At 60.2% G+C, this 13100-nt stretch overlaps 1 protein-coding gene across 2 annotated transcripts in view; it reads left to right on the top strand.

The window, feature by feature from the left end:
- TEP1 (telomerase associated protein 1) overlaps positions 1–13100 on the top strand; it is a 37495-nt gene that overhangs the window by 12312 nt on the left and 12083 nt on the right. For both annotated transcript variants that reach the window (XR_008666651.1, XM_055341861.1), the window contains exons 10-28: positions 2467–2576; positions 3621–3711; positions 3924–4110; positions 5148–5316; positions 7238–7402; positions 7616–7693; positions 8333–8463; positions 8749–8808; positions 9789–9947; positions 10345–10521; positions 10608–10728; positions 10956–11080; positions 11322–11435; positions 11516–11633; positions 11746–11940; positions 12039–12214; positions 12316–12472; positions 12592–12771; positions 13006–13098. Coding sequence is in view for 1 of the 2 variants with exons in the window: in XM_055341861.1 (XP_055197836.1) it covers positions 2467–2576; positions 3621–3711; positions 3924–4110; positions 5148–5316; positions 7238–7402; positions 7616–7693; positions 8333–8463; positions 8749–8808; positions 9789–9947; positions 10345–10521; positions 10608–10728; positions 10956–11080; positions 11322–11435; positions 11516–11633; positions 11746–11940; positions 12039–12214; positions 12316–12472; positions 12592–12771; positions 13006–13098 (2606 nt within the window). In the remaining variant the exon portion in view is untranslated. The remainder of the gene's footprint in view (positions 1–2466; positions 2577–3620; positions 3712–3923; positions 4111–5147; positions 5317–7237; positions 7403–7615; positions 7694–8332; positions 8464–8748; positions 8809–9788; positions 9948–10344; positions 10522–10607; positions 10729–10955; positions 11081–11321; positions 11436–11515; positions 11634–11745; positions 11941–12038; positions 12215–12315; positions 12473–12591; positions 12772–13005; positions 13099–13100) is intronic.

Here is a 13100-nt window from a genome sequence, read left to right as displayed (position 1 = left end):
TTTTTTTTTTTTTTTTCATCTGTTTCTCTGTGTGCTCTCATGTACGGATGGTGCTCAGGGGAGCCCGAACCCTCAGTGCCTGTCACTGCTCACTGCTCTCGCTGCGTGGTTGTCGCTGTGGGGGAAGGCATCAGGGTCACGTGGGAATTAAAACACACGCGTGCACACGCCCGTGCCTGACAACCGCTTGCCCGACATTTGATACTCTGGGTGGAACAGGACGCAGCAGCCTGGATGCGTAGATGGTTCTGGTTTGCGTCATTTCCACTTCCTCCCTCAGGTCCTGAAATTAAAAACTGTGTCATGTGAGGCTAAGACTAATGCTCATAGTCTGATCCAGTTGTCTCTGGAGTTTTTTGATCATATCTTGCAAAAACAGTTTTGGAATATACCAGAATGTATGTATATATAATTTAAACAATTTTAAATTAATCAATCAATTTATTTATTTATTATTAATTATTTATTATTTTATTTTTAAAAGATTTTTATTTAATTATTCATGAGAGACAGAGAGAGAGAGAGAGAGGCAGAGACCCAGGCAGAGGGAGAAGCAGGCTCCCCGTAGGGAGCCCGAGGCAGGACTCGATCCCAGGACCCCAGGGTCACGCCCTGGGCCCAAGGCAGACGCTCCACCGCTGAGCCACCCGGGTGTCCCTTAAACGATTTTATATGCATGCTAATGAATTATGTACTTTAGGAAATACATAAAATATAATTTTATGAATATAGATCTGAAAGTGTGTATAAAAGTATAAATATAAGAATAAAATATAAGACAAAATGTTATTAGATATACAGACCCCTCTTTGCTTTGGAGACCACAGGGCTCATTAATAACTCATATCCAGGGATGCCTGGGTGGCTCAGTGGTTGAGCATCTGCCTTCAGCCCAGGGTGTGACCCTGGAGTCCTGGGATCGAGTCCCGCCTCGGGCTCCCTGCATGGAGCCTGCTTCTCCCTCTGCCTGTGTCTCTGCCCCTCTCTCTCTCTGTCTGTGTCTCTCATGAATAAGTAAATAAAATCTCTAAAAAAAAGAAACTCATTAACAGTTATTTTGGGATGAAATCCATGAACTTCTCAGTCTAAAGGACAAATGTTCAATTTATTATCCAGTATCATAAATATGTTTTTGGACTTAACTTCATATCCAGGTGATCCAGAAAACCCTCCCGATGTAGCAATAATTGAGAACAATTTATGAGTTGACAGAGAATGTAATAGTTTGTGAGTCATCCCTCATCGTGTACGTGGTGAATACAACTTAATTTTTCTATTACAGTTTGTGAGTCAGAATTCTTTTTTTTTTTTTTTTTTTTTTTTTGTGAGTCAGAATTCTGATTTGAGAACCACAGGACTCCTAGAGGCTGAAAGCTTCTAGCTGTAATCCAAATGAGACTTACATCAGCTTCAAAAAAAGGCACTGCGAGTGTCTTGACGGAGGCTGCTGATGCTGCCCGGGCTGGGGCCGGGGTGGGGCTGGGGCCAGGAGGCCCTGTCCCTGCAGTGGCCCGAATGCACCTCTGGGGACACCCAGGAAAAATATCACGCCTCCTACTTGTGTTTTCTCTTATTTAAAAGAAAGAAAGTGTTTTCCCAATGTTCGTCATATGGATTACACCCCGTGCCCCTCGGTCCACACGGCGCACGCGAGGGTTCAGGCTTGTCGAAGGCTTCGGGGTTCCCCGGGCTGAGGGCACCGCAGAGCCCGTCACGTTTTTTTGGCTTCTGCGTAGGGACTTACCGAAACTTATCCTTGAATGGAGAGTGGATCTAGAATTAATATTTAGCCCTACCGAAACTGTCGAAAGTTGACAAGGGCTGTAAAGATACTATTATGAAGCAGCTATGACGCCACCGATACCACAGAGCAAAAATGGACAATACGAAGGTGACGGGGTAAAGGTCAGCTTTAGTGCAAGTCCTTTTGACCTCTACCTCGGTGAGAAATAACGACTATTTAATCAGATCTCACAAGAAGTTGGCCAGAAAACTTAAAAACTCACCGGGAGGATGATGTGAAATACGGATTTACATTGGCTGTTGTAAAAGGTGAACCTTATCTTGGGGGTATGTTGTGCCTTGAACACTAACCAGTGGTCGCGCTCCGTGTGTACCATTTATAAAGAAGTGAACTTACGCTGGGAAACTTGGCGTCTTGCCGTCTGCAGTGTTTGGAGGTCGCTACTCCCGGTTAGAAGACCCATTTTTCCGGGGTCGCGCCCAGGGTCGCGGTGGGACCAGCGGGCGGAGCAGTGATAGGAGTTGTTCTTGCGAACAGGGTCGGATAACTCTCACTCCGCACTTTGGGCCCGTCCTGTTTTCGTGTTTGCAGACACTAAGACGTTTTGAGCAGGGCGATCCTGTGCTAGGCCCCCCTCCCCTGCACCCCGATGTCCCCCGAGGCCCTGCGACCTCTCACTCGTCCCTTGTCTGCCCTCTGGCCCTGCGGCGGGCCTTCCACAGACCACGGGAAGCTTCCCTTCATGGCCCTGCTTCGGAACCTGTGCAACTTGCTGCGGGTTGGAGTCAGCGCCCGGCACCACGAGCTCACCCTCCAGACGCTGCAGCAGGAGGTATGCGTGGGCCCGGGCTGCCCAGCTGGGCCACGTTGGCTGTAAATGGGGGGAGAGGGACGGGAACGTGGTAGGCCACGGGGTGGGGGGGTCGTGGTAGGCCACGGGGTTGGGGGGATGTGGTAGGCATGGGGTGGGGGGGGACGTGGTAGGCCACGGGAGACGGGTCTGGGTGACAGCCCTCAAACACCGAGTACAGGGACTTCCCTGGGTCACCTACTGATCAAGAAGAGGCACTTTTGTGATGCAGCTGACTTCAGAGGAGGCCGAGACAAGACAGGAAGCCCCTTCCCTGCGTCCTCTCCCTTCTTTACCTCCTCTCGTATCCTCACCTGCCAGCTTTTCTCGATTCTTCTCTACTCCTCTCTATAGCCCTTTTCTACTACCCATTTTATTCTTCCTCAGTGTCCTGTAAATCTAATGCAGTGGTTGTCTCCTTTTTTTAAATTTATTTTTTGTTTTTTTAAAGATTTATTTATTTTATTCAGAAAGAGAGAGAGACTGAGAGGCAGAGACACAGGCAGTGGGAGAAGCAGGCTCCATGCAGGGAGCCCGACGTGGGACTCGATCCTGGGTCTCCAGGATCACACACTGGACTGAAGATGGCGCTAAACTGCTGCGCCACCGGGGCTGCCCTCTTTTTTTTTTTTTAATTTAAATTCAATTTGCCAACATTTAGCCTATCCCCCAGTGCTTATCCCGCCAAGTGCCCCCCTCAGTGCTTGTCACCCTCTCACCCCGTCCCCCCCACCCGCCTCCCCTTCCACGACCCCTTGTTCGTTTCCCAGAGGTAGGAGTGGCTCATGGTTTGGCGTTTCCCTGCATCTGTACCTTTGGGGTAAATCCCCAGCAGTGCAGCTGCGGGGGCGTAGGGCAGCTCTACGTTTAACTCTTTTGAGGACCCTTCCGCATGCTTTTCCAGAGCGGCTGCACCCGTTTGCATCCTGCAGCGGTTGTCTCCTATTCCTGGTCCCCGAGGCCCCTGACCACCCCACCCCCACACTCCCTGATACTTTGCTCAGGACCCCTTCTCTTGCTTCCCAGAAATCAGTGATCCACAGTCGGCAGTTTCCATTCAGATTCCTTAATGCCCATGACGCCATCAATAACTTGGAGGCCCAACTCAAAAATAAAGGTAATGTCCGCCTCCTTCCGGTTTATCTCCCGTGTCTGAGTAGATGAAATAGAAGCACTGGGTGTACTGCGGCCTCTGGCGTCCAGTCTCCGGGTGTGGGGTGGGCAGGGTGGGACACTTGCCAGCGCCGCGCTCAGGGCTGAGGGCAGGTATTGATGGGAAAGCGAGAGGAGGCAGCAGAAGCTGACGGACCCTTCCCTGTCGCCACACAGCGTCGCCACTCCCTTCCAACACAAAACTGATGCGTCTGATAATGAGTAGGAACGCCAAACAGGACAAGACCTGGACCTACCGGAGGTACCCTTACAACCCCAGTCGCCGGCAGCTTCGGAACACGATGAGGGTGCCGGTGGTGTATCAGCAGCTCAAGTGGGAAAAGCTGAAGCTAGAGAAGGCCAGGTGCGTGTGCGTGTGCGTGCTGCCTGGAGCAAAGGGTGGGCAACTAGCTGGCCCCTTATGGGGCCGGGAGGTCATCCGGGAACCCCAGCCTCTGTTCTGTGAAAACATGCTTGCCCCAGGGGCTCAGACTTGCCTGGTTCCAACTGGCTTTGCACAGCAAACCTTGTCCTTAACGTTGTCCTATGGAGAAATCTTGAGAAAAAAAAAAAAAACCCTCTGGGCCTCCGGTTTATTATCTGGGATCGTTTTATTGGTTTCTGTGGGTTCTGGGAACCTGTGCGGCCTTCCCCTTTGTCTTAGCGTACGCTTGTGTCCTCTGCTTTTTCCTTGTCCGAGTTTCTTTTTCTTCTCCATGATACCCGTTTGTTCTTTTTGTGTCTCTATTTCCTGACCTGTTTGCTTTTTTTTTTTTTTACTAAAAAAAATTTTTTTTAATTGATCGATTTGCCAACATAGAGCGTAACACCCAGGGCTCATCCTGCCCAGTGCCCCCCTCAGTGCCCGTCACATTTTTTTCTTTAACTGTGACTTAATTCTGTTGGGTAACATTGGTAGAGAATATTGGATTTTCTTAGATTAAAAACATTATCATAGGCAGCCTGGGTGGCTCAGTGGTTTGGCACCTGCCTTTGGCCCAGGGCGTGACCCCGGGGTCCCAGGATCAAGTCCCGTGTCGGGCTCCCTGCAGGGAGCCTGCTTCTCCCTCTGCCTGTGTCTCTGCCTCTCTCTCTCTCTCTGTGTGTCTCTCATGAATAAATAAATAAAATCTTAAAAAAAAATACAGTTAAAAAATAGGTGGCAGTTAAATCTTGCCTCCTGAAGTAAGTGGCAAGAGTGATGCACGATGTCAGAGAGTGGGTCCTCTTGGGCCATGGGCAGGGGTCCCACGTGTCCCGTATGCTGGGGCCGGGCACCTGCCCCAGTCCCGCCTTCCGCAGTGGAGACGGGCTGGGGAAGGGGGCACCCGACCCGGGGTGCGTGTCCTGCGGACGCAGGGGGCAAGCCCCCGAGCTGCTGTCTGTCTTTTCGGCCCACAGACGGGGCAGATGTGCCGGCGAGCTGCTGGCACGGTACCGGCAGGCCCTGGAAACGGCTGTGAACATCTCCGTGAAGCACAACCTGCCACCGCTGCCGGGCCGCACCCTCTTGGCCTACCTGACAGATGTCGGGACGGACGAGTTGTGTCCGAAGAGCAACCCCCAAGGGGTAAAAATAACAATCATAAGGTGGGGGTCGGGACGATGCTGGGGGCCCTGAGAGCTGTCCTGTTCCCAGACGTGGTCTTCCGAGGGAAGTGCCTGGACTGAAAAAAGTGGCCTGGTTGGCGTCTGGGGTGGGGCCCGGGTTCCCAGGGATGGTCCCCAGGACGTGGCCTGCTCATGGATGGTGGCGCTTCTGTGCTTCCCGCTTGGCTGACTTCAGTTCTCTCTCGATTTCTGTCACCCGAGGGCGCCTGCCATTTACTTCCCTGCACCCCAGGGCCCTCCCGGGCCGCTCCTCCTCCTAGGGCTGCTCCTCCCAGGCTGCTCCTCCTCCTGGGCAGCTCCTCCCGAGCAGCTCCTCCCGGGCTGCTCCTCTGGGCCGCTCCTCCCGGGCTGCTCCTCCTCCCAGGCCACTCCTCCCAGGCCACTCCTCCCAGGCTGCTCTTCCTCCCAGGCTGCTCCCTCCCGGGCTGCTCCTCCTCCTGGGGCTGCTCCTCCCAGGCTGCTCCCTCCCGGGCCGCTCCTCCCAGCCCACTCCTCCCAGGCTGCTCCTCCCAGCCCACTCCTCTCAGGCTGCTCCTCCTCCCAGGCTGCTCCTCCCAGCCCACTCCTCCCAGGCTGCTCCTCCTCCCAGGCGGTTCCCTCCTGGGCCGCTCCTCCCGGGCTGCTCCTCTTCCCAGGCTGCTCCCTCCTGGGCCACTCCTCCTCCCGGGGTTGCTCCTCCCAGGCTGCTCCCTCCCAGGCTGCTCCTCCCAGCCCAGTCCTCCCAGGCTGCTCCTCCCAGGCTGCTCCTCCCAGCCCACTCCTCTCAGGCTGCTCCTCCTCCCAGGCCGCTCCTCCCAGCCCACTCCTCCCAGGCTGCTCCTCCCAGCCCGCTCCTCAGGCTGCTCCTCCTCCCAGGCTGCTCCTCCCAGCCCGCTCCTCCCAGGCTGCTGCTCCTCCCAGGCTGCTCCTTCCCAGGCTGCTCCTCCCAGGCTGCTCCTCCTCCCAGGCTGCTCCTCCCAGCCCACTCCTGCCAGGCTGCTCCTCCCAGCCCACTCCTCCCAGGCTGCTCCTCCTCCCAGGCTGCTCCTCCCAGCCCACTCCTCCCAGGCTGCTCCTCCCAGCCCACTCCTCTCAGGCTGCTCCTCCTCCCAGGCTGCTCCTCCCAGCCCGCTCCTCTCAGGCTGCTCCTCCTCCCAGCTGCTCCTCCCAGCCCACTCCTCCCAGGCTGCTCCTCCCAGCCCACTCCTCTCAGGCTGCTTTTCCTCCCAGGCTGCTCCTCCCAGCCCACTCCTCCCAGACTGCTCCTCCTCCCAGGCTGCTCCTCCCAGCCCACTCCTGCCAGGCTGCTCCTCCCAGCCCACTCCTCCCAGACTGCTCCTCCTCCCAGGCTGCTCCTCCCAGCCCACTCCTCCCAGGCTGTTCCTCCCAGCCCACTCCTCCCAGGCTGCTCCTCCTCCCAGGCGGCTCCCTCCCAGGCTGCTCCTCTTCCCAGGCTGCTCCCTCCTGGGCCACTCCTCCTAGGCGGCTCCCTCCCGGGCCGCTCCTCCTCCCGGGGCTGCTCCTCCCAGGCTGCTCCTCCTCCCAGGCTGCTCCTCCCAGGCTGCTCCCTCCCAGGCCGCTCCCCCCAGGCTGCTCCCTCCTGGGCCGCTCCCCCCAGGCTGCTCCTCCTCCCAGGCTGCTCCCTCCCGGGCTGCTCTTCCTTCCAGGGCTGCGGGGCCGCCCCTCCTGGCGGGGCCCTTCGACCCTTCTCCCCACCCGGTGAGGTGTTTGGGCTCCAGGCGGGAGGGGCAGAGGCAGGGTCCCAAATGGGGAGCCGGGCACCTGGCCCGCATGCAGCTCGGGGCTCGGGGTGGGGAGGCCAAGCCCCACATTGGGCATGGAGCTTGCCTGAAAGAAGGGGGGGTGGTGAGCATGTTTCACCGTGATGTGCGTCCCACCAGCCCCCCCTGAACTACGTGCTGTTGCTGCTGGGGATGGTGATGGCCCGGGCGGAGCAGGTGTCCGTCCTGCTGTGCGGACGTGGCACCGTGATGGTCGCTGACGCCAGGGTGGAGGAAGGTGTCCTGAGGACCGCCAGCGTGCTCCAGGCTCAGGCTCAGGCTCAGGTCAGCCCCCCCCCCACCTGCGGGGTGCCTGTGCCCTGTGCTCTGTGCCTGTGCCCCATGCCCGTGCCCCATACCCTGTGCCCTGTGCCTATGCCCCATCCCCCGTGCCTGTGCCCCATGCCCTGGTGCCCCGTGCCCCACGCCCTGTGCCCCGTGCCCCGTACCCCGTGCCTGGACCCCGGGCCACCAAGGACGCGAGACTCTTTCCTGCAGGAGTTGAATAAGGAGGGTGAATGGTCCGTGCACACTTTCGGGAAGTACCTGCTGTCTCTGGCTTCCCAGAGGGTCCCTGTGAGTGCTTCCCATCCTGGGGACCCCCTACCCCCCCAGTGATGGCCCTGACCCCTCAGAGGCCGCTTTCTGCCCCTGCTGGCTGCAGCTCCCTGCCGGTGCCGCGCCGGCGAGTGTCTGGCAACCGGCTCGCTGGAAAAACTCAGGCTTGGTTAGTAGCGTTCGTGGATTTCCGCGGCGTGGGTCCTGCTCTCGCTGCTGAGTTCAGGCGACGGACACGACGGTGCAGGCAGGGCGGGGACGTGACGCCCCGCAGCACGTGGACAGCGTGCATGGGCTAGTGTCAGGCTCAGTGTGAGATGCGGCGACTAGGATATGAGGGCCTCAGCGTCTGTCACCTTCATTTTTAATATGATTTATTTTAAATTTATACGATTTAGTGTTTAATAGTGGCTGGGCTTGACAGCTGGCTCGCGAAATTCCCAACAGTGTAGCAGCAGCTGCCGCGGCCGGGAGAGCCGGCTACAGCACCCCCCGCCCCGCTGTCGGGGTGCAGAGGCTCCCCCACCCTCACGCCCCTTGGGGAGGTGACGTCCACCCCCAGAGCTGTCCTGGTCCCCGAGATCGCTCTGACGTCCCGAGCCCCAGCGTCCCCTGCCCTCTGCTCCCCGGCCTCAGCGCCTTCCTCTGCATCCGCAGCTGGACAGGGTGGTCCTGTTCGGCAACACCATGTACGGCAGCCTGGTGAATGAGGCCAAGCAGCTCTTCTGGCAGCATGTGAATCCCAAGTGCCTGTTCGTCTCTGTCCCCCTGGAAAGGACGTACAACATGTAAGGATGCTCCGACCCGGGTCTGGCCCCAGAGGATGGTTTCTGCAGTTCCTCCCCTGCCCCCACTCGAGTTTGGGACGCCGCCACTCAGCAGGCACGTCCCCGCGTCTGCCCCTGAACTCCTGCACTTCAGGTGCGAGGCCGACCTCCCCAGGCCCCTCCATAGGGTCCAGCCCAGCCCGTCACCCACGTGACCCTGGTCGTAGGTGGGGGCGGGGTATCCATCCTAGACAGCGGTGCCTCTTGCTGGTGCTGCCTCTGATGGGTGGCTGCGGTTTCTGCCAGATTAGCCGACTCGAACCCCAACGACGTGACGCTCTCAGGCTACAGTGACGGGATCCTGAAGTGAGTACGGGACGGGCACCGAGCGGGCTGGGGGCTTGTTAGGTCACCTCTCAGAGACTACCTGGCCTGTGTGCCATGCGTGTCTCTTTCCAAATGAGAGAGAAGCCCGTTGCCCTTGCAGCTGTCCTGCCATTGCAGCGACAGTGTTAGAGGGACCCGGGCCCTCGTGTCTCACGGCTCCTTTGTCCTCAAACATTCTGCTTCTGCCTCATGGCTCAAGAGAGCTGCTCCAGCTCCGGCCCTTGTTTTTGTGTTACATCTACAAGGAAGACGGGAAAGGGACAGGGGGCGTTGCACCGTTTGCTTTTAAGGGAGCAGCTCAGGACTTGGTCCCGTTGTTTCTATTCATTCGTCGTGGCCTCTGTTCCCCTCTTGACCCAGAGATCTCCGGGCGCTGAATTATCACCAGACGGCACGTTCATGGCAGTCGTCTTCCTCGTGCTCTCCATGCCGTCTCACTGACTTGTCCTCTCTCCTGACTTTTCCTTTTTATTTTATTTTTTTAATTTTTATAAAGATTTATTTTTATTTATTTATGATAGACGTAGAGAGAGAGAGAGAGGCAGAGACACAGGCCGAAGGATAAGCAGGCTCCATGCCGGGAGCCTGACGTGGGACTCGTTCCCATGTCTCCAGGATCGCGCCCCAGGCCAAAGGCAGGCGTGAAACCGCTGAGCCACCCGGGGATTCCCCTTATTTTATTTATTTATTTATTTTATTTTATTTTTCTGCCTTTTCCTTTGTATGCCCCGGTTGTCCCAGCTGCTTTAGGGAGCCTCACCCCCACTCCTCCTCCTTGTCCTCTGCTTCATCCCTGCGGGGGAACCGCAGGTTTAAGTCCACACCCGCCCTCTACGGTCTTTTCTCGAGAAGCCCCAGGGAACTGGGGGACCGTCCCTAGCTCTATCTCCATCCTCTGCCCCCTTGAGAGATCGGATTCACCCCTTTTCTTTGCTCTTATTTGCTCACATTTATGTCAGGTTCATCGCAGAGCGTGGGGCCTCTCGTCTTCTAGAACACGTAGGCCAAATGGACAAAATATTCAAGATACCGCCGCCCCCAGGGAAGACAGGGGAGCTGTCCCTCCGGCCGCTGGAAGAGAGCACTTTAAGCCCCCCGGCCCCAATTTCCCCGCCTGGGTTAGTGCACGTTTCTACAGCTCTGTGAGTTGGGAGAGGCTCGAGCGGGCGGCCGCAGTCCTGGCTGTGGAGGTGCTGCTGCTGCTCACGGAGGGTGCGTCCCCCTCCATGCAGGGAGCCCGACGTGGGACTCGATCCCGGGACCCGGGGTCACGCCCTGGGCTGAAGGTGGCGCTAAACCTCTGAGCCACCCGGGCTGCCCCAAATTTTAGTTTTTTTTAATAAAAAGGTTGTATTTATTTATTTACCCGCGCACCAGGGGTGGGTAGTAGGCCTCTAAGAAGCGCCGACAAAGGCGAGTGAGAGGGCAGGCGGGGTCGAGCTCCGGTGCCTTGGCCCTGCCGTCGCCGTCCGGGCGGGCCTGTGCTTGGGCCCAGCCACTCGTCCGCCCCCACAGGTGGCGCAGCGTCCGCCTCTTCATTTCCTCCACGTTCCGGGACATGCACGGGGAGCGGGACCTGCTGCTGAGGGCCGTGCTGCCCGCCCTGCAGGCCCGAGCCGCCCCCCGCCGCCTGGGCCTCCGGGCCGTCGACCTGCGCTGGGGCATCCCGGAGGAGGAGACGCGCAGGAACAGGTGAGGGCCGGCTGCGGGGAGGCCGCAGGGGGCGGGGGGCTGCTCGGGGTGCCCACGGTGAGCCAGGCTGGCGCCCTTATCTGCAGGCAGCTGGAAGTGTGCCTCGGGGAGGTGGAGAGCTCGCAGCTGTTCGTGGGCATCCTGGGCTCCCGCTATGGCTACGTCCCCGCTGACTACAACCTGCCCGAGCACCCTCACTTCCGCTGGGTGAGGCAGGCCGGGGCCACGGGGGGCTTCAGGGGGCGCGGGGGGGCCTCCTCCGAGGAGTCGCTTTCCGTCGGCCAAGGGGCACGTGCCAGGCATGGAGTCATGTGAGCTTCGGCTGTGCCTCCACGCCTGTGTCTGGGGGGGGACGTTCCTGGCCTGCAGGGGCCCTGGGGCTCGAGGCCGGGGGCAGTGGGCCGGGCACTGACCCCTGCCCCCTCTGGCCGCAGGCGCAGCAGTACCCCCCGGGCCGCTCCGTTACAGAGATGGAGGTGATGCAGTTCCTGGACCGGGCGCGGCGCCTGCAGCCGTCTGCCCAGGCTCTCATCTACCTGCGGGACTCCAGCTTCCTCAGGTGCTTGTTGTCGCCCCTGGGCCTCAGTGCTCTCCCAGCATTGGGGCGGCGGAGGGGGGACGCGGGGGACACAGGGCTCGGAGAGCGCGCCCGCGGCCGCCCCCCCCCCCCGTCAACCTTGCCCCAGAGCCCGACTTCTCGTTGGTGGGGTTTCGGGGACAGTGGGCAGGTGTGATGGCTGGGGGTGAAGAGAGGCGGGGTCTGAGCGGAGCTCCACCCTTGGGGTGTCTTTGGGGGTCAGCTCTGTGCCAGATGCTTGGAAATCCGACTTTACTTCTGAGTCTGAAGAAGCTGCACGTCGGATCGCCGAACTGAAGAGCTTTCTGAGCAGACAGCAAGGGGTTACCTGTCGCAGGTGGGCTGTGGGGGGAGCCCTGCAGGGAGATATAGGGGGGCCAGGCCCACTCTGACTGCTTGTGCTCGCTTTGCCCGCAGTTACCCCTGCGAGTGGGGCGGGGTGGCAGCTGGCCGGCCCTACGCCGCGGGGCTGGAGGAGTTTGGGCAGCTGGTTCTGCAGGATGTGTGGAGCGTGATCCAGAAGCTCTACCTACAGGTCAGCAGGAGTGCCCTGGGCGGGGGGGCGGGGGGTTGGGGGCCCTGGGGCCTTCTGGCCCAGCGCTCCTGGGCGTGCAAACACTGTCCATGTCCCCGTCGCATGCCCTCAGCCGGGGGCCCAGCCGGAAGAGCCAGCGCCCACCCCGGAGGACGACTCGGTCCAGGCTGCGTTCCAGCAGCTACAGACCCCGCCGAGTCCCGCCCGGCCACGCCTGCTCCGGGACACCATGCAGCAGCTGACGCTGCCCCGGGGGGGGCTGAGCCTGGTGACCGGGCGGTCGGGCCAGGGCAAGACGGCTTTCCTGGTGCGCGGTCTTGGAGCCCAGGCGGGCGGGCGGGCGGGGCGGCCTCTGGGAGCTGCGCGTGGAACACTGACCACGTTGTGTCCTCGCTTTCCACGCAGGCATCCCTGGTGTCAGCCCTGCAGGCTCCCGATGGGGCCCAGGAGGCCCCCAGGGTCTTCTTCCACTTTTCGGGGGCCCGCCCGGACCAGGGCCTCGCCCTCACCTTGCTCAGACGCCTCTGCGCCTACCTGCGTCGTCAACTGTGTGAGCCGGGTGCCCTCCCTACCTCCTACCGGTGTGTGTCCCTCCCCCACCCCCCTGCCTATTGAGGCCGTAGGACGGCACCTGTGCCCCCGTGTCCTGCTGACCTGGGCCTGCCCCCCCCCCCCCATGCAGGGGCCTGGTGTGGGAGCTGCAGCAGAGACTGCTGCCCGCGTCTGCCCAGTCCCCGAAGGCTGGCCAGGGCCTGGTGCTGATCGTCGATGGGGCTGACAGGCTGGCGGGTCCACAGGGCCAGCAGGTCTCAGACTGGATCCCGAAAACCCTTCCCCCGGTGAGTATGAGGGGAGGGGGTGCGACACACTGGGGAGGGGGTGCGACACACCGGTGAGGGGGGCCTCCAGGCCCTTCCCTGTCCTCCTACCTCCGCCTCCTTTTGCCCAAATATCACAGCGGGTGCACCTGGTACTGAGCGTGTCTGCTGAGGGGGGTCTGGCTGAGACCCTTGGGCAGAGCCCAGGGGCCCGAGTGGTGGCCCTGGGGCCTCTGCAGCCCCGTGCCCGGGCCCAGCTGGTGAGAGACGAGCTGGCTCTGTACGGGAAGCGGCTGGAGGAGTCCCCCTTCAACAACCAGGTTGGACGTGGGCCCCGCGCAGCCCCGCTCCTCACCTCCAACGGGGCCCGGGGAGGGGCAGCTGCCCCTGACGTGACTGGGGGTCCTTGTCCGGTTGGGGCAGGCCCAACCTCTGGGGAGCAGGGCTGGCAGGGCCATGGGGGGAAGGAGCCCAGCAGGTGGCGTCGGGGTGGAGTGGGGCGGGGGCTGGGGGGCAGGTGCCTGCTTCCCGTGCTGAGGCCCCTGCGCCGGCAGATGCAGCTGCTGCTGGTGAAGCGGGGGTCCTCCCTGCCGCTGTACCTGCGCTTGGTCACCGACCACCTGAGGCTCTACGCGCTGCACGAGCAGGT

This window comes from Nyctereutes procyonoides, unplaced genomic scaffold (genome assembly GCF_905146905.1).
Source record: "Nyctereutes procyonoides isolate TBG_1078 unplaced genomic scaffold, NYPRO_anot_genome, whole genome shotgun sequence".
Classification (NCBI taxonomy): domain Eukaryota; kingdom Metazoa; phylum Chordata; class Mammalia; order Carnivora; family Canidae; genus Nyctereutes; species Nyctereutes procyonoides.
Note: the sequence above shows the minus strand (reverse complement) of the source record. Positions and strands in the feature narration are given on the sequence as shown.